Genomic DNA, 18,164 nt, shown 5'->3' with positions numbered 1-18,164 from the left:
GTGTCATAATGAAATGTATGCCCCATGTAGCCCTGGACCCCTCCATTACTAATCTGCAGCCTCCGGACTAATGCACTGCTCGGACTGGCAGATTACAGGACTGTACATACAAGGCTATGCAATATGGCGTCCCATAATGCCCCTTATTTGTGGGTGCCCACATCTCCCCCTCGGCCGGGCAGGGTACACTTTGCAGCGCTCCGGCTGCTCTCTCTCCCAGGCGGTATGGGTGTGTGAGTGTGTGCAGGAAGAGGAGGGCCTGTGCTCAGGGAGGAGGCCGGCTCTGTCACCGAGCACTGCACGGCTATGGACGCCCGGGACACTGCGACTACCCCGGCCGAGGGCAACTAGCGGCACAGCACGGAGCGCGCCAACAGCTGCGGAGCGTCAGGCGCAAAGCACAGCGCAAACAAAAAAGGCGCCCAGAGAGCGACCGGCAGCCGGGTGGGGGAGAGCCAGCCCCTGGAGGAAGAGGAGGGGGCAGAAGAGGCGCCTCCAGCTCAGGGAGAGGACACGGGAGAAGAGGCAGGAGCTGCAAGCAACTACTTTGCCATTATTTGTGCTTGGCCAGGAGTTAGGGGCCCCCTGTCTGCTACCAGCCCCGGACCCTGCTGCTGCTGACCTGGACCCTGGAGAAGAGCCAGCACCCCTGTGATCATGTCCCCCAGGAGCCTCACATTGTAGGGGGGCTCTGCACTCACAGGATACTTTATGGGCTTCCTCTATTTACATGGTGGAGGGCCTATTTAAAGTGACAGTCTTCCTAAAGTTACTCTCTTCCTGGAGGATCCTATATAAAGTAGCACTCTATGCACACTGTCAGCCTTCCTCTAGGACTCTCTATAGAGTGCTTCTCTTTATATAAGGCCATTTTGCTATAGAGTATCACTTTTTTTTAAGTGCAGTTCTTCTATTGAACCTCTAGGGGGCAGCCCCCATGTTGCCTTCTCCTACTGGAGGGTGAAGGGGGCTTCTGTTAATCCAGGTGGGATAAAACCTATATAGTTCACACCGGCCAGGACTGTGCCATCCACCAGGATGTCGTCTTCGCTGGAGACGGGTATGGCCAACCGGCAGCAGAAGCTGGAGACCATCCTGAGGAACCCGCGCTCGCCCATCAATATAGAAAGTCTGCTGGTAAGTGTGTGTTGTGGGGTGGGTACAGTGGGCAGTGCCATGGCTGCGGTGTCATACAGTTGTCGGCTTGTGGCAACTTTGTGTTATAAGTTGTACCTGGACTATGCTACAAGTTCTGCCATCCTGTGCCTATGCCGTACCATGTGAGAACATGACAGAATAGTGGAATACATAGCCTGGCTGAAGTCATTGCACACCCCAGGCCTTATAGAATGGCATGCCAGCCTTGCAAGGTGGCTATTGGAGTTATGGGATGCCCAATGCAGCCGGGTGTTACTGCTTAAGTTGCCTGGTGGTTATTTGCCATATTGGTGAACACTTAAAGGAACGCTACACTGATGGGAGGTATTGGGCACATTGCATCTCCTACATTGACCCATGGCAAACCGGTGGCCCTGGAACTCAGTGAGGCCGCCATTAATGCACCGATTGCACTGGGCTAGGAATATAGACGTTGTGGTTTGGGGTCAAAAGTCTCCTCCAGTTATCGGCATGATAAGAGTACATGTCCTGGATATGAGATGTAAACTTCATGGGGCGTGATCATTAACTTGTTAGTTACTGGGGTGCTTATTTGGTATAAGGTTATTGTGGTCAGTTTTTATTATGGTGGTGTTGACTCTGTCCTCATATCTGTCCTCATATCTGTCCTCATATCTGTCCTCATATCTGTCCTCATATCTGTCCTCATATCTGTCCTCATATCTGTCCTCATATCTGTCCTCATATCTGTCCTCATATCTGTCCTCTTATCTGTCCTCTTATCTATCTATCTATCTATCTATCTATCTATCTATCTATCTATCTATCTATCTTTCCTTATATCTATCTGTCCTCATATCTGTCTATCTTATCTACATTACCTGCCTAATTTTTTCTGCTCTTCTTCTGGTGGCAAATTGCCATCTGTTTCTTCCCACCACCATTTCCGTTACATGGACCCGCTTGTTACCCAGTGTGGTCAGTTTTTGGAGCTTATCTGTTGTCTGTGTTCAGTTCTCTAGCAGACAGTATATGGAGAAGTCGATGACAAGTGATATATAAACACATTTTGTGGTCACCTGAGTCTTGTGCCCTCACCACAAAGATATCATTACAGTGTTTGTGCAGGTGAGAGAGTGCTGCCAGTGTGACACCGGGGGTACATGAGGTTTGGTGCCCTCTCAGATGGGATTTTATAGAGAAGATGCCAATATGATGTCCACGAAGATAGTTGTCTTAAATGTTTTGTCAAGTACATGTTGCTCTCTTATGTCGATATACAGCATTGTGTGTGTGTGTGTGTGTGTGTGTATATATATATATATATATATATATATATATATATATATATATATATATATATATATATATGTGTGTGTGTGTGTTTAACCCTTAAATCGTACTGATCTCCAATGAGTTGATCATGGCTTAAAGGTGTATTTCTGTTGTAGACCATCTTCAGCATTTTAGTGGTGACAGCTCTGATTGGTACAGGTCTGACTACTGGGGACCCCCCCCCCCCCCCCCTAATCTCAAGAATCCCACACTCGTTATAATTGAAGCTGACCCTCCTTACATAATCACCTCCTTGACCATCTCTTCCCTTCTTGGGGGTGTGGAGGCGTCCCTGTGGTCTGATTCCTCTGCTCAGACACATATACTTTACTATTCATGACCGATCCGCACTCTTTCACAGGGTCGTCTCCTCTTTAATGTGCTCCTGAGACCCCTAGCACTCTATTGACTTTGCGTGGGAAGTCTTGTCTGGCTATAGATCACCCTGGTAGTGATGCTGTCGGAGACATATAACAATAGTAGTAGTAGTTCATGATGGCCATGAGTCCACCAAACCCAGGTCATAGTGGGGGTCCTGGACAGAGAAACCTTGACTTCTCCATGCCCTAATAAGCTGTATGGACTGGTGGGACAATCCCTGTGCTTGGATGACAGAGGAGAATTTCCACGAGGGTTCCTTTATCACATTTTAGGATGGAGCTACATTATTAGAAGACACCTGATGTCTTAACTATAAGACGTCTGTTCATTACTGTCTAAAATAGACATGTACCAAGTGGCCGATATAAGAGGAAGCATGCCCTACATTTGTATGGTATGTCCTACATCCATCATGTCTAAATGGGGCTCTGCCAAACTAGGTCCTTTATTTTGTGAGGGTGACATCCCCTGCTCGTGTGTGCTGACTCCATGGAAAGCTTATAGAAGATGGCCTCATCCTAGTTCCCATGTATCGTGTATTCCTCTCAATAAGTTGTTCATCTATTTGCAATCCAGTTATATCCATAGTGTATGAATCCACATATCTGTAGGTATTAATGGTGCCCATTCTTATAACGCCAAAGTCAGCCGAACCTGACCATCTAACTTCAACTCTTTCCTGATGATGTCAAGAGAAAGAAGAATCGGATTGCGCATTCTTCCCTCTGAGAACACATGCATGCTCACCGGAACCGAGTGTCCATGTGGATGGAGAGTTCAAGAGGAATCGTCCGCCATTTACATTACCTGTTGAAGGTGTATGGCCACGTCAACATGTGTAGGATATGCCATCAGTTTCTGGGTAGATACTCGGTATACTCACTGGTGTACCCATTGAGTCCATCTACGACATAGCGGCTCTTGTAACAACGGTGTCTGGTATTGTAAGGCTGCAATAGACCCAAAAATGGATACCCCTAGGCATCCATGTGTCAAGAGTCACTATGATGGTGGCACAATATGCTTATTTTTTACACATTCATAACCACTTGCCTTTTTAGGACATATGACTACGAGCGGGTCGCCCTCTTGGGACCTGGGGGTTTTACAGTAGGACCTACAGTGATCAGCTGTAAGGTCCTACCGTAAAAGGTTGTGCACGTGTATAACATCTATGACCAAACATGAAATACGGCATGTAATATTGCCTGGCTCAGGAAGATGTACGCCGGCACACCAGTCACAGAAGAAATTGTGAATTTTTTTTTTTTTTTTTAACAAGCTAGGGAAAAATTGAACTCCAATGTCCGACATACAGTACGTTGAACGAATCCTTAAGAATGTTATTCAGCAATTTCTGGCATAGACTACTTAACTGCCTTTTCTTGCCGCGGTGTGCGGGTGGAGGGATGAATCACTATATTTTTTATTTAGCAGTCTGGAGAAGCTGGGTGGGAACAGGATCAGCGGCCAAATACGTTATTACCTGTGAAAGGGGTTTTCCATGGGGATAATTTTCTTTAAAATAAAGGCCAAAATATGTTATAAAAAAAGAATAAGGAGTAATTACCTCATTGGTCCCTCCGCATTGGCCGGGCCTCACTCCTCAACACTTTGTTGTTCCTGCATCGACGTGCCCGACCTGGCTCTGAATGCCCGCTCGGCCGGTTAACGGCTACAATGACTACAGAGAACCAAGTCATATTGGAACCGTTCCAACAGGTCAGAGAAGTAAGTACTACTTACTATTTATTTTCAACATATTTTGCCCCATTTTTTAAGAAAATGATTCCCCTGGAAAACCCTTTCAACTAGTTATCCCCATTAATCTACGTCATGACGTGGCAGAACCCAGAAAACAGCTTAAAGGGGTTATCCAGGGTTAGAAGAACATGGCTACTTTCTTCCCCAAATAGCGTTGCACCTGTCCATAGGCTTTGCTTGGTATCAGTAGTGATAAGCTGGACAGGTGTGGTGCTTTTTCTGGAATAAAGGAGCCATTGTTTTTCAGTCCTGTACATCACCTTTAGGCGAAGGGTAAGTTCACATGGGGGTATTTTGGATCGGAATCTGAGGTGGAGGCCGCCTCAGGTTCCGGTCCAAAACGGCTAGCCGAAACTGAAACCTGGTGCACTGCACCAGCATCCAGTCGCGCACTCCGCTCCGGATTAGGCCCAATGAATGGGCCTAGTTTGAAAGAGGGTGTGTCTTCAGGCCGAATCGCGAGGCGAAACGGTCTGAAGGATGAGCATGTCGCTTCTTTGTCCAGGAGCCGAAACAAGGTGGCTCCCGGGAAAAAACTCCTGAGCGGCTCCCATGATTTCAATGGGAGCCGTCTTTTTGGTCAGGATATTGAGGATACAGACTCAAAATCCTGATCAAAATACCCCATATGAACTTGGCCTTAGACTAGGGCCTCACTGGGTCGGGGGAGAAACCGCAGCGGCAACGCAACGATTTTGGAAATCACAGCATGTCCACTGCACATATTTTTCTGCAAGGTGTAGATGGGATTCCGTTTTTTTACTGCGTCAAAAACTGCAGGGCTTACTTCATGTAGGACCCCGGCCTTAAAGAGTCACTGCTGATTTTTTTTTTTTTTTGTATTTTAATAATTTGGTACCATTAATGATTATATTACAACCATTCACCATATGGAGCCAGAAAGGGTCATCGCTATGACCGGCTTTAGACTGAGTTGTTAGATATGTTTTTTTTTTTTTTTTTTTCTGGGAATCCATATTGGACATGATGTGCAAGCTCTGTACAATGTGAAATATTTGAGAACAATCCAAAAAGTGACAAATCGATCATGAACGTCTCCTCAGACGCTTCAAGTAACCGGCGAAGCACTTGGTTGCGCGTCTTCCTCGTTGTAAGCCCATATCTGCTGTCCATGTTGTTTAATACGAGGGTCTTCAGACATAACCTTTTACTAATGTGTCACAAGTCTTCTGACAGAAAAGCTTCTGTCGCTGCCAAGATTGTGTCTGTGGAGGAGCTGTGAGCCAACTTCCTCTGCCCCCAGACTTCACAGCAGTGATCTGTTCCCAGGCCCGGCCTTCTCCTCCCTGCGATTCCGTCAGCACAGATGACACTTCGCTCCTTGTCACAGCTGCCTGCTCCGTCTTTATCCATGTCCTGCTATCTGAGCCTGGAATATCCCTTACAAGAACTTTCTTCACTTCTCACACTCTGTCGCTGTCTCGTTCTTTAATAAGTAAGAGATAAAGACGTCTTTGGATCCCTTTTCCGTGAATTTCTAAGTGGAGAACTATATTTTGTTTGTGGGTTTGTACTCCTTTTTTGTTTCCTTAAAGGAACACTCCATACAAAACTGATAGCTGTGTAATGTCTAGTGCAGGCCCCTAGGGGGTGGGGTATGACACAAGGATTCGAAGATCACCAAAAGAGGTTCCTCGTGTCGGACACCGCCTGCTTTGGCCCTTCATTGTGTATAACATAATGTATGGGTTTTGTGTGGTCTGTTCCTTTAAGTGGGCTACCAGTCAAGCAAATTTTCTGATTATGTTAAGGCTCGATCACACGGGGCAAGAGGGGGCAGATTCTGACGCCGAATCTAGCTCAGAATCCGCCCCTCACAATGGAGGTCTATGTACACCACTAGATTTCTTCTTTCCATGAGCGGTATGTTTCGGCTCACGGAAAAAAGAAACGAACTGCCCTTTTTTCAGGCGGATTCCGCGGCTGAGTCAGCCCCGGCGTCCACCTTGCGACAGCACCTTCCGGCCTAGGCCTATTCATTTGAGCCTACTCCGGAGGGGGAAGATGCGACTGTCGGAAGCCGAGACAGTCGTGGAAGGCGCATTTTGGTCCAATTCTGATGCGTCAGAATCAGGACCAAAATGCGCGGGGATAATCTCCGCGTGAACTAGCCCTCATAGTGGCCAGTTGCTGTTAATGGTCAGGAAATCTGACACACACACATATATATATATTAAAAGCCCCATTCACTCACCAGAATTTACTGCTGATTTCCCCAGATTCTACCTTTATTCTGCCTTCGACTTGAAAACAATAGAGAAGAATCTACTGCAGAATTTGGGGCAGAATCCGTCCCAAATTAGAGGCAAATTTTGCCATGCAAGACGCTGAAAGAATAAAATTGTCCCTGCTAACATTGTTGTGCCATTGCCTGCCATGTCTATCAGCTGCCATTAGGTTCCCAGGTGACTGTATTGTAAGATGTAGGTGTATTTAGGTTGTGTTTTCGGCCAGGGATACACAGTGATTCCTGACGCTCGATAGGGGCAAGTCGCGGTCTACAGCAATATTCTGGTCATTATCTAAGATCGGGCTGTAGGTCTCAAAGACATCTTAAAGTCTACTCCTTGTGCCTGCAGTATCATATGCAGAAAAAAAATGGTGTCTTGTAGCATTGCAGGCCGTACGTGGTACATGTTATTATCTATAATAAGGATTTTTGTCAACTTTTGTGCTGCCAGATGATTGACATGCTCTGTGCGCGGCCCTGTAGCGTATTACTTTTTGCACCTTGGCCTCTTTCCATTAACTTCCATAGAAATAAACAGAAATATAAACCCTTAGAAATAAGAACCTTTTGGCACATATGACTGGCAGAGACTGGTAAAAGCAAGACGACCCAATCAATAATGATTAAAATGACTGAGATTGAAGCTTGGCTATAACTGCGTAGCCACAGAGGGAAGTATTACATTAAATATGTATGCCCGCGCTTCATCTTAATGCTTCTATACTGCAGCCACATTGATCAATCCGAGGTATTGCGGTGGAAGGTTTTCATCTGACAGGATGATGAATTGAGCTGTACATAAAGTCAAGTGACGGATCATCTCGGTGAACTTTTAGTTAAATTATAGGGAACTACATTAATAGCAATTCCCTAATGTATACGTGTTATCTGTAGTGCTGGAGAACTCAAATTCCCCCTGACTGTTCTTCCTGTCATCACCCCTAGGATACAGATGCCGGTAGGAGTGTGCAGGAATGTTTTATCTGCCAATTTTATGCGCACGTGAAATGTGAATATAGCTTTACTCTAGGTTCACAACAGTGTTTGGGTTTCTGTTCTTCAGCTCCACTTGGGGACGCAAAGAACAGAAGCCCAATCTGCTTAAGACTATTTTGCGGCCACAAAATCACGGGCGCAAAATAAAGCGGCGTATATGCTCCTAACTCCCATTGAAATGAATGGGAGCGTTTTGAGCGCGTCGTCTGCCGGCACGTGTATACGTGTCAGATTGTGCTCCACGTTACATCGTGTGAACGCACCCTAAGGCCGCACGGAACATCCTGCAGCAATAAAGCGCTACGGGAAAAAAACTTGTTGTGAACGCATCATGGTTCTTCCCGCAGCGCTTTAAACAGAAAGTCCAGAAAGTTCTGTTACAATTATACCTATGGGTAAACCGCCGGCGTTTGCGTAGATATAATTGACATGCTGCAATTTCCAAAACTACGCCGGTTCTGGTAATCGTGGTGTGCCTGCATGGTGGTTTTTACTGCAAAGTGGGCATGGGAATCGTTGCCTGTACGGTAAAACGCCGTGATTTTTCCCGCGGCGTTTCCATCCTGTGGGTCCCCGACCTAAAAAGCGGTTATAATGGGGTCTGCCGGGTTTCAGCCCGAAAATTGCGGAGAGAAAAGTACTGCTTGAAAATTGATTCGGGCATGGAATCCAGGCAAACCCAGCTTTAGAAAGCCGAATGGAAAAATTAATAAATCTGTGACAAAAACCTGTTTATTGTCTGGATTTTGGCATTAGGAGAGACTTCACAAATATGGCGTATGTGCCATTGCCGTTACAATGTCTCAGTTTTCCTCCTAGTGTTTAATCTGCTATTGGCCTAGTAAGTGTTTGCCATACAGGAATGATACGTGCAATGTTGGGGGTGATTGTCCATATCAAATAAATGAAAGGATGGCTGGATCGATAGCTATCATGGGAGCGTTTGCTGTGAGTAACTCCATGGCTTCTGCAGACGCTCTTGCCTAATCCTTGATACTTTTAGCTCGTTCTGGTGTCTTTCCTGTTTTTGATGTCACAGTCTGCACAAGGCTCTGTGATCTCACAATGAAGGCATTTGGAGAAAAAGATAAACAGAGGGTAACGTGTATGAGAGAGGATCATGGGATTGACTGAGAAGTGATTGTCTCTCCTGAGCGGCAGGAAAAGGCCACACCTCAGCCAGAAATGTCCCTGGGAGCTATAGCCGGGCGGCCTGACTTTTCTGTACGCTGCCCTCATCCTCCCTCGTGTTACACTGCCATTCCTTAAAAACTTTGCCTCAAAAATTTACACTTTTGTAACTGCTGTAAGAGGAAAATCCTGAAAAACTAACAGTGAAAAAAATTCTATGAGGCTGAAGCCCCACATTGCGGAAACGCAGCTTTTTTTGTTGCGGTTTTTTGAGCCAAAGCCAGGAGTGGATTGAGCAGAAGGCAGAAGTATAAGAAGCTTCCTATAGATTTCCGATTTCTTTTGTAGCCATTCTTGGCTTAGTCTAAAAAAAACGCTACAAAATCTGCAACAAAAAAAGCCGCGTTTCCGCAACATGGGGCCTTAGCCTAAAGGGGTAAAAACCTGACCTCTCCCTGTTTACCCCATGGCAGATATATGGGGTCTGGCTGTCAGTCCCATAAATTCTAGGTTATTGCCACGCTTATAATTTTTATCACTCGTAATCGTGACCAATCCAACGATAACTCATGTAGAAATACCCGACGTTTACGATATTATAGGTGTTTCCCTCATGACGGCCAATAGGGTCATAAAACCATTCAAAAATGGCCGTCTCTAGTACAACCCTGGTGTTTCAGGTGTTCACTTCTCCTGTGTTTAATCTTCAATGGATTACAGTAGTTAAAAAGTTAATAGGGTTAACGTGAGATAAGTCCCCCGGTCCAGTCAGGCGGCTTCTCCTTTAAATTAACCGTTTCCAAATCACATTAAGTGGCGCTGAGCTTGGATTGTCAGGTTTGCGCTCCGATGTCTCTATGGCAGCAGCTTTGTCTTATCAGTGTTGTCGGTGCGGGCACATAAAATACCTGTCAGTGACGTCCGGTCACAGGCTGACTGTTTATTACGCTGTAGCTGCTGGCATGTGGACAGGCCTCGCGAAGCTTTGCACTTGGCGTTTAGCAACAAATAAACACACAACAGGGCCAGTTTCTACATCGCGGACATGGAATCCATTAGCTCACTTGTCATTATTAAGTTGAGGATCCTTACCCGTTTGTGTAAGGGACAACATATGTGTTGGTTATTTTAATACGGAACTATGGCGAGATGTTGTATCATGGGTTTAACTCCTTAATGACCACATTTTGAGATTTTTAATTTTTTTTTTCGAACATCATGAAATGATATGCCGTCTATACGACCTTCCTATAATAATGCCGCACATCTCTTGTCTCACGGATGTCAAGACTCGTGTACACAGGAAAAAAGTTTGATCTTTTTCGTATGTCCTGACTGATGCTATCTGCGCCTGAATACTCAAAAGGCTTTGACCCTTAATAAATCGGCTACATGTCCAGGTTGGACTATTTTTGGTGGCCATTTTGAATCAATTTTTCGCAGCGGTAGGCGTCAACCTTCAGCACTCCAGCTGTTGTAAGGGCTCGTTCACATGGGGCAAGAGGGGGCGGATTCTGACGCCGAATCCTCCTCAGAATCCGCCTCTCACAATGGAGGTCTATGTAGGCCGCTAGCGTTTTTTTTTTCCGTGAGCGGTATGTTCTGGCTCATGGTAAAAAGAAGCGAGCTGCCCTTTCTTCAGGCAGATTCTGCGGCTGATTCGACCCCTCTGTCCGCCCCATTCATTCGGGCCTACTCCGGAGTGGGAAGTGACAGTCGCGGCAGGCGCATCTTGGTCCTATTCTGACGCGGCTTCCTGCATCAAAATCAGGACCAAAATAAGTGTTCCCGAGCTCTGTGTCACCCAAAATCATCATTGTAATAGGCACTTTTGGAAATTTTGAGTTTTTTTCCTTACCAAAAAAATAAATAAATCTTGCCAAAAACATCCTCAAACCCCAGTTGTCAAAGGGTTAAACGGCGCTTGCAGCCGAATACTTGTAGGCAGTTGTGTCACACCTTGTTTATACATATATATGTAGGGTGTCGCTTGTCACGCAGGCAATCGCTTGAATTTTTCGACGGGTGATCTAAAGGAAAAATACAGTCAGTCTAGAGATCCTAGACGGATTTACCGGCGAGCTCTGTGCGGTTTGCGACGTTCCCATCTGTTAATCTCTGTCAGTTTTTGGATCCTGACAGGGGCCGGGGGATTAGAGATCAGAGCTGACGACACCGTCGTGAAACAGCCAGTCTTTCCGTTGGGTGGGTCTGCTGTGCCTGGCAGGCCAAAGTCTGCGCGGTCTGGGCTTCACTCCCAGCAGCACTCGCACAAATTCACCAGGAAAACTTTGACCGGTGGCCAGAAAGAAAGGGTTATAAATAGCTGCACCAGCCTGAAGAATTTGTTGAAGTCCCTGCATATTTTACAGTCTAACACTCGGCTGTCATGTTGGTACTAGCACAGCCCTGTCCGCAGACTCTTGTTAAACATGTTTGCTTTGAGTTTCCCTTTACGGTGTATCTTCCCAATTTCGCCCAATTTTGCGCAGTGATATGGATTTCGGACATCAGACCAACTTTGATAAAAACCTGAAAGCTGAACATTATACAATAGTTAACTGGTGCAAATGATGTGAAATCTGCGCCAGGCACAAGTTGATGTAGATTCCAGTACAGTCGCACAGGCCAGCAAAATCGCGGTGCACCTAATAATAATACGTTTTATTTATTTACCACCAACATATTCTGCAGCGCTGTACAATTTATACTCAAATCAGATGAGTCTTCCACTGGTGTCGGGGTAATGAAGACGGGCGTTCAACATGCCAGTCTTCAGAACTACGCCCCTACTAACCCTGTACCTTTCCCATGACAGAAAATAATCAGTGATAGGTTTCTTGTTTCACTGCCATCAAACAACCCTTCATCTCAGACCCCTGAACCACTCTTGAGTGATATATTGGGGGGTGCTTGGGAAGACTGGCATATTCAGTGCTCTAATATGATGTGAACAGGGCCTTACTTTTTAGGCCTCGTTCACATGGGGCACGGGACCGCGTATTTTGGTCCTGATTCTGATGCGAAAGCCGCATCAGAATAGGACCAAAATGCGACTTTTGCGGTTTCCTGCTCCTGAGTAGGCCCAAATGAATAGGCCTAGTCTGGAGGGTGCTGGCGCGAGGCGGACGCCGGGGCTGAATCAGCCGCAGAATCCGCCTGAAGAATAGGACAGTTTTTCTTTTTTCCGTGAGCTGGACCATACCGCTTACGGAAAAAAGAAAGCTAGCGGTCTACATAGACCTCCATTGTGAGGGGACAGATTCTGAGGTGGATTCGGCGTCAGAATCCGTCCCTCTTGCCCCGTGTGAACGAGCCCTTACTGCTCTGCAGGAATCCAGGAGCGCAGGATGAATGTTGGAGTATTGAGAGATCATTGTATTTACATTGCGAGGGATGTTGTCATGTCTCAGCTATGAGGACCATTCCTGAGATTTCTCCTTCATGACATCAGAAGGGGGTCTCTGTAAAAAGTTGGCTCAGATGGCACCATCTGTATATAATTTAAAGTGGATGCCATAAAACTGCTAAATTGTCCTATTTTTAGTTGTATGTACATACTGTGTATGTGTTGTATATGTGCGGTATATGTGTTGTATATGTATTGTATATGTGCAGGATATGTGTTGTATATGTGCGGTATATGTGTTGTGTATGTATTGTATATGTACTGTATTTGTGCGGTATATGTGTTGTGTATGTGTGTTATGTGTATTGTACTGTATATGTACATCCATCCACTACCTACACACAGTCTATAGTAAAGATGCCGTAGACTGATGAATCAGTGTTTCTAGAGCAGGAATGTGTGCATGACACCCATATGACGTACACAAGGACTGCTGCGCCCCCACGTATAGATGGCCCTTTATTTTCTCCTATAGTACGGCACTGTTGTACTAGCAGGATGAATGAATGGCCTGCCAGTAAGAGTTGTATGTCCTATATCCGACTCGTATGAATTCTCGAGTATGTTCCTCCTGTTTCTGTATTGAAAGACCTCTATTGTTTCGTGTTATCATAAGTGGACGTTTGAGGACATACAGGGCTAGATAAAGTACTGTACACTTCGAGAACAGGTTTAACCCTTCCGGGTGCCGCCCCGAAAGTTCAGTTCTAATATTGAATTTATGAGTGCAATGACTGTGATGGTTCAGTTATAAGGTTAAAGTGGTTTCCGGGACTATGACATTCATTGCTATGAGCCCTTCACTACTTGCCATGCACAGCGCCATACATTGTATAGTGGCTGCACTTGGTATTACAACTTGACCCTATTCATTTGAATGGGACTGAGCTGCATCGTGGCCAACATGATCAATAGATGTGACCTCTAGAACTCAAAGGGTACATTCACACTGAGGAAATTTTTCCTACCTGAAAAATTTTGATTCAGGAATTTTACAGCTGAAATTTTTTTTTTTTTTTTTGCTTGACCAAATTCCATGACAGAATTTGCCAATTTCTCCCAGTGTGTATAAGTTGGCCCAGAATGTCCTCCGTGGATTATCTTTAAATTGCTTGGCGGATTTTCCTAATGCTAATCTGGACTGTGCGGACATGCCCTAGAGGTATTATTTTTTTGGCAAATGTTTTTTTTTATTATTATTATTTCTTATACAGTATCTCATTGCAGTTTGGAATTCTTAGGCTTAGTTCACATGGGGGAAGGGGGGGCAGTGGGGCGGATTTTAGCACCGAGAGTGACGCGGGGAGCCACGTCACTCTCAGGTCAAAACCCGCCTGCCACGACTGTCGCTGTTGCGGCTTCCGCCTCCGGAGTTGGCTCAAATGAATGGAACGACTCCAGAGGTTGCTGCCGCCAGGCGGGCACCGCGGCTCCACGAGCTGCGGAATCCCCTGAAGAAAGGGCAACTCACGTCTTTTTTCTGCTAGCGGTATGTTGCCGCTAGTGGAAAAAAGAAGTGACCATTGTGAGGGGGCGGATTATGAGGTGGATTACACGCCATAATCTGCCCCCTCTGTGCCCATGTGAACGGGCCCTTAGTGGTCAGTATCTGCAGAATATTTCTGTATCTACAGCGGGAGTGGAGAATGCTGTTTTTATGCTAGGTTCACACTAGTGTTCGGTTCTCCATCATTAGGATCCTCATGGGGACCCGAAAGACGGAGACCCTGTCCGCTTATCAAGCGGTTAAGGGCGGACCCCGTAAACTATAATGGGGTCCACCAGATTATTGCCGAGACGGCAGAGAGAAAAGTCCTCCTTTCAGTCACTTTTTTCACACATTTACTATCTGACCTTGGCTGCAGCCATTTACGAAGGAGTCTGAGCAGGAATCGGAGTTGGTGTTTGGTCCTCTGGCCCCTCAGCCCTGTCTGTGGCTTTGTTGATTCCCTTTTCACCCACTGGTTAGAGTCCATCTCCTTTCTCCTCCAGGAACCTTAGAGATGTGCTAACCTCTTACATATAATTCTTTAGAGTTTCCATGGCTTCTCCTGGCCGGTGTTGATAGACCCTCGGGAGCTATGCTTGGGATTGTAGACGTCTTTGATATAAGAGAGGATAAGCTCATTGCAGCTGGGACACTCGGAGTGTTTCTTCTCCTTGTGAAGAGCCCGATTAACATTCTGCCGAGCCTCTGCGCACTTCAAATGATGCTTTTATTTTTATTTGACTGGAAAATGAGAACTTTGTTTCCCCTGACCTGCTTCTGTCACTTGTAGAAGTGGCCGGCTATTGAGAGGGGAGCAGCTGTCAGTGGAGAACAGACTAGATCGTGACAGGCATGGCTTCCCGCAAAGGAGCCCTGCGAGGAGCTAATTTTGTCCTCTTGTGGTTTATTTTCTCTTCTTCCTCGCCGCGTGGTTCCTTGTCACTGTCACTAAGGTGGTGTAGACAACCCAAGATCCATCAGGACAAGCTAGTTGGAAAAAAAAAAAAAATTCTAAGGAAATGGTAATTTCATCAATAAAAAGCAACCCAAAAAGTTTGATCCTCCTAATTTTGAGACACATTGATGATCTGGTTGTCCGGAGTCCTGGACTATAGTCATTGGTCCTCTGCTTCTTCCAACGTAGGGGATGTCAATTCGTGAAGGTCCAAGAGCTGTGACCACACCAGTGATGAGTAAATTGAAGTATGTCCTTGGAGCCAGTTCTTTACCACTATTATCTGGCATGAGATGTTCCTTGGCTTCGTAAATGAAGTAGAGTCATTCACGATTTTTTGGTGGAGCTGGCAGTCAGATTTTACTACCAAAAATACATAAGCACTTAGGAAGCAAGTGATATTTCTTTGGGTTGTGTCTTGGTCAGACATAAGTATTCAGCTTTAAAGTAACTTTGCAGCCCTCCTCCGTCTCCAGCCTCCATCGCAGAAAAATCCTGCAAGGCGGACCCCACTATAGTCAATGGAATCCGCCAGTCTCCATGGGTAACTGATGTTTTAGCGGGCTGGTCCCAAACAACAGAGGCCACGATGTGTGTCAGGCTCGTTCCCTTTATCATTTATGTTCATATATGTGAATTTTCTGATGCCCTTAGGGCTAGTTCACATGGGGACAAGGAAGCGGATTTTTACAGCGAATTTCGCCTCAAAATCCGCCTCCATATAATGGTGGTCTATGTAGAGGGCTAACATATATATATATTTTTTTTTTTTACTCTAGCGTTTTTTTCCCACTAGGCGAAAAATGAAGCGTCATGACTAGAGATGAGCGAGTACTGTTCGGATCAGCCGATCCGAACAGCACGCTCCATAGAAATGAATGGATGCACCTTGTACTTCCGCTTTGACGGCGGCCGGCCTCTTAACCCCCCGCGTGCCGGCTACGTCCATTCATTTCTATGGAGCGTGCTGTTCACACCGGCTGATCCGAACAGTACTCGCTCATCTCTAGTCATGACCTTTCTTCAGGCATTTTCCGCCTGAAGAGAGCAATAGAAGTGAATGGAAAGCGAAAAACGCACTTTTTTCTGCGCTTTTTTTTTTTTTTTTGCATAAAAACGCATTGCGATTTTATCCAAAAAAACGCGCGGAAAAAAAAGTGACACGTTTTTTGCGGCCCATTCTCTTTACAAGAAGGAAGCAAAAGCGCAGCAAGCGCAGCACAAAAAGCGCAGAAAGGTCAAAAAAACGCTTCCTAATTAGGAAGCGTTTTTTCCGGTACCAAAAAAAGCCATACGTAATTTACGTGTGAACTAGCACTAAGTTTTTTCACTGGTGGTTAAATATACAGTATTTTGCTAAAGTTTAAAAAAAAAAAAAAAAAATACTAAGAGTGCCTTCAAAATGAAATTGATAATAGTTTATTTTTGTCAATTAACATGAAGTGAATGATGAAAAGAGAAATATAAATCCCATCAATATTTGGTGTGACCTTTGCTCTTTGGAGGAGGAGTCCTGGAAGTGATGGTACGGCCCCCGCAGAGCCCTGATCTCCACATCATCCAGTCTGTCTTGGATTACATGACGAGATAGAAGGATTGGAGCGAGACTACACCCACAGAAGATCTGTGCTTAGTTTTCCAAGATGGCGGGAACAACCTCCCTGCCAAGTTCCTTCAAAAACTGTCTGAAAGTACCGAGAAGAACTGATGGAAGGCAAAGGGCAAAGGTCACACCAAATATTGATGGGATTTACCGTTTTCTTTTTTTTTTTCAATTCACTACTATCACTTCTATTTCTGAAAGCATTGTTACTGTGCAGCATTATTGCCTAAAACTTTTGCACAGTGCTTGTGTGTGCTTCATAGTAACTCTCCTCTTGGTGTCTTTCTGGTGAGCCTTTGAAAAAACTTTATTTATAAACAGCAGCCAATTAGAAGTGCAGGACAGCAGCCTGAGCCAATGATGATGAGGGGGTGTGTCTTAAACTATCCCAGACCACCTGTGGGTGCTGTAGCCAAGCTGTAGTCACAGATTTTGGCTCTTCTGTAATGGAGGTGAACTAAAAAGCAACGAAGGAGCCAAATTTCAGGATGGTAAATAGCAGGTCGTCTTCCTCTGTAGCTACTGACTTGCTTATAACTTTTCAGCTTGCGACTAGACAGTCCCTTTAAGTCTAGTTACAGTCTTAGGTTTAGCCATGTGAATAAGGTAGGAGCTGGTGTAGGCTACCGAACCCCTAATAAGTGTTCATGGTACTTGAAGAAAACTTGTTACCGTAGGCTTATTTTAGAGTGAACTTTTTACTGTGCGTTTTACTTGACTCCTCAACATATCTTTGGAATGAGAAGTTAGTCCAGCCACTTATTTGGAGATGGAGTGCTTCCCTTTTTTTCTATAAGAATATGGCCACCTCACTTCTTCTGAATCTCTTAGAAGGTCACAGCTGAGGGGGCACAGGTGGTAAATTGTTAGGTAGCACCTCCTACTGGCAGTTTTTGAGCACTGTTGAGTGGGTGCTACCATGACCTCAGCATTATTGGCTTGACCTAATGACTATGTTGGTGACAGTCTTCTTTTGCAGGGTTATGACTTAGGGATGGGGGTGGACAGGTGTCCGGTGCGCTTGGGTCCTTTTTAGACTGCAGATTCCTCTGATGTGTCGGGATCCTCTACTGTTGCGCCATGAATTATATTTAGTTATGAGTCAAGCAATGAGCGACTAAATACATGTAATGAACTGATGTAATGCATCACGCCGGGAGGAGGAGGAGAATGAGCAGGGTTTTCCAGCATAAATAACCTGGCAGCACATGGCGTTACCAGGTCTCTTCATTGCCCATGGGTAAACACGTTGACCGCTCAGCTCATGCCATTGTAACATTCAGATAAGCGCTTATGTGAAAACAACAAATATGGCCGATTTTGTGACCTATTCATGAGATCAGACAGTACCCCAAACCTTTCTTTTGTGCATTTTTTTTTTTTTGGCACAGAAACTTGACTTGCGCAAAAGTTTGTCCCTTTTTCTTGCCTTGTATGACAAATCTCCCCCAATCATTATAGATGTATATATTTCCAAGAGGAATAACAGAGGAACGGAACAACAGTGAATTCTAAGAAAAGATAATTTTTAATTGTAAATGTAAGTATTTACTAAAACTCACATGTCAGGAGAGACAAGACATTCTCTTTAAAGAGGAGCGTTCACGTTTGCTGGCTCTGGTGGTAGTATATACCACTAGAAAGCTGACACTGCGCTGAATTCAGTCAGGTTTGGCGGTATGTGCACCGGTGGAGGAGCTACTGGTGCTGTACGTGCACCGGTGGAGGAGC

General features: G+C 45.4%; 1 protein-coding gene across 5 annotated transcripts in view; it reads left to right on the top strand.

The window, feature by feature from the left end:
• Positions 1–231: 231 nt before the first annotated feature.
• ROCK2 (Rho associated coiled-coil containing protein kinase 2) overlaps positions 232–18,164 on the top strand; it is a 120,589-nt gene continuing 102,656 nt past the window's right edge. For all 5 annotated transcript variants that reach the window (XM_075269148.1, XM_075269147.1, XM_075269144.1 and 2 more), the window contains exon 1: positions 232–1,137. In XM_075269148.1, coding sequence (XP_075125249.1) covers positions 1,039–1,137 — 99 coding nt within the window. In that variant the 5' untranslated portion in view covers positions 232–1,038. The remainder of the gene's footprint in view (positions 1,138–18,164) is intronic.

This window comes from Leptodactylus fuscus, chromosome 3, assembly GCF_031893055.1.
Source record: "Leptodactylus fuscus isolate aLepFus1 chromosome 3, aLepFus1.hap2, whole genome shotgun sequence".
In the NCBI taxonomy this organism is placed as follows: Eukaryota; Metazoa; Chordata; class Amphibia; order Anura; family Leptodactylidae; genus Leptodactylus; species Leptodactylus fuscus.
The sequence above is the reverse complement of the archived record's forward strand: the minus strand, read 5'-3'. Positions and strand labels throughout refer to the sequence as shown.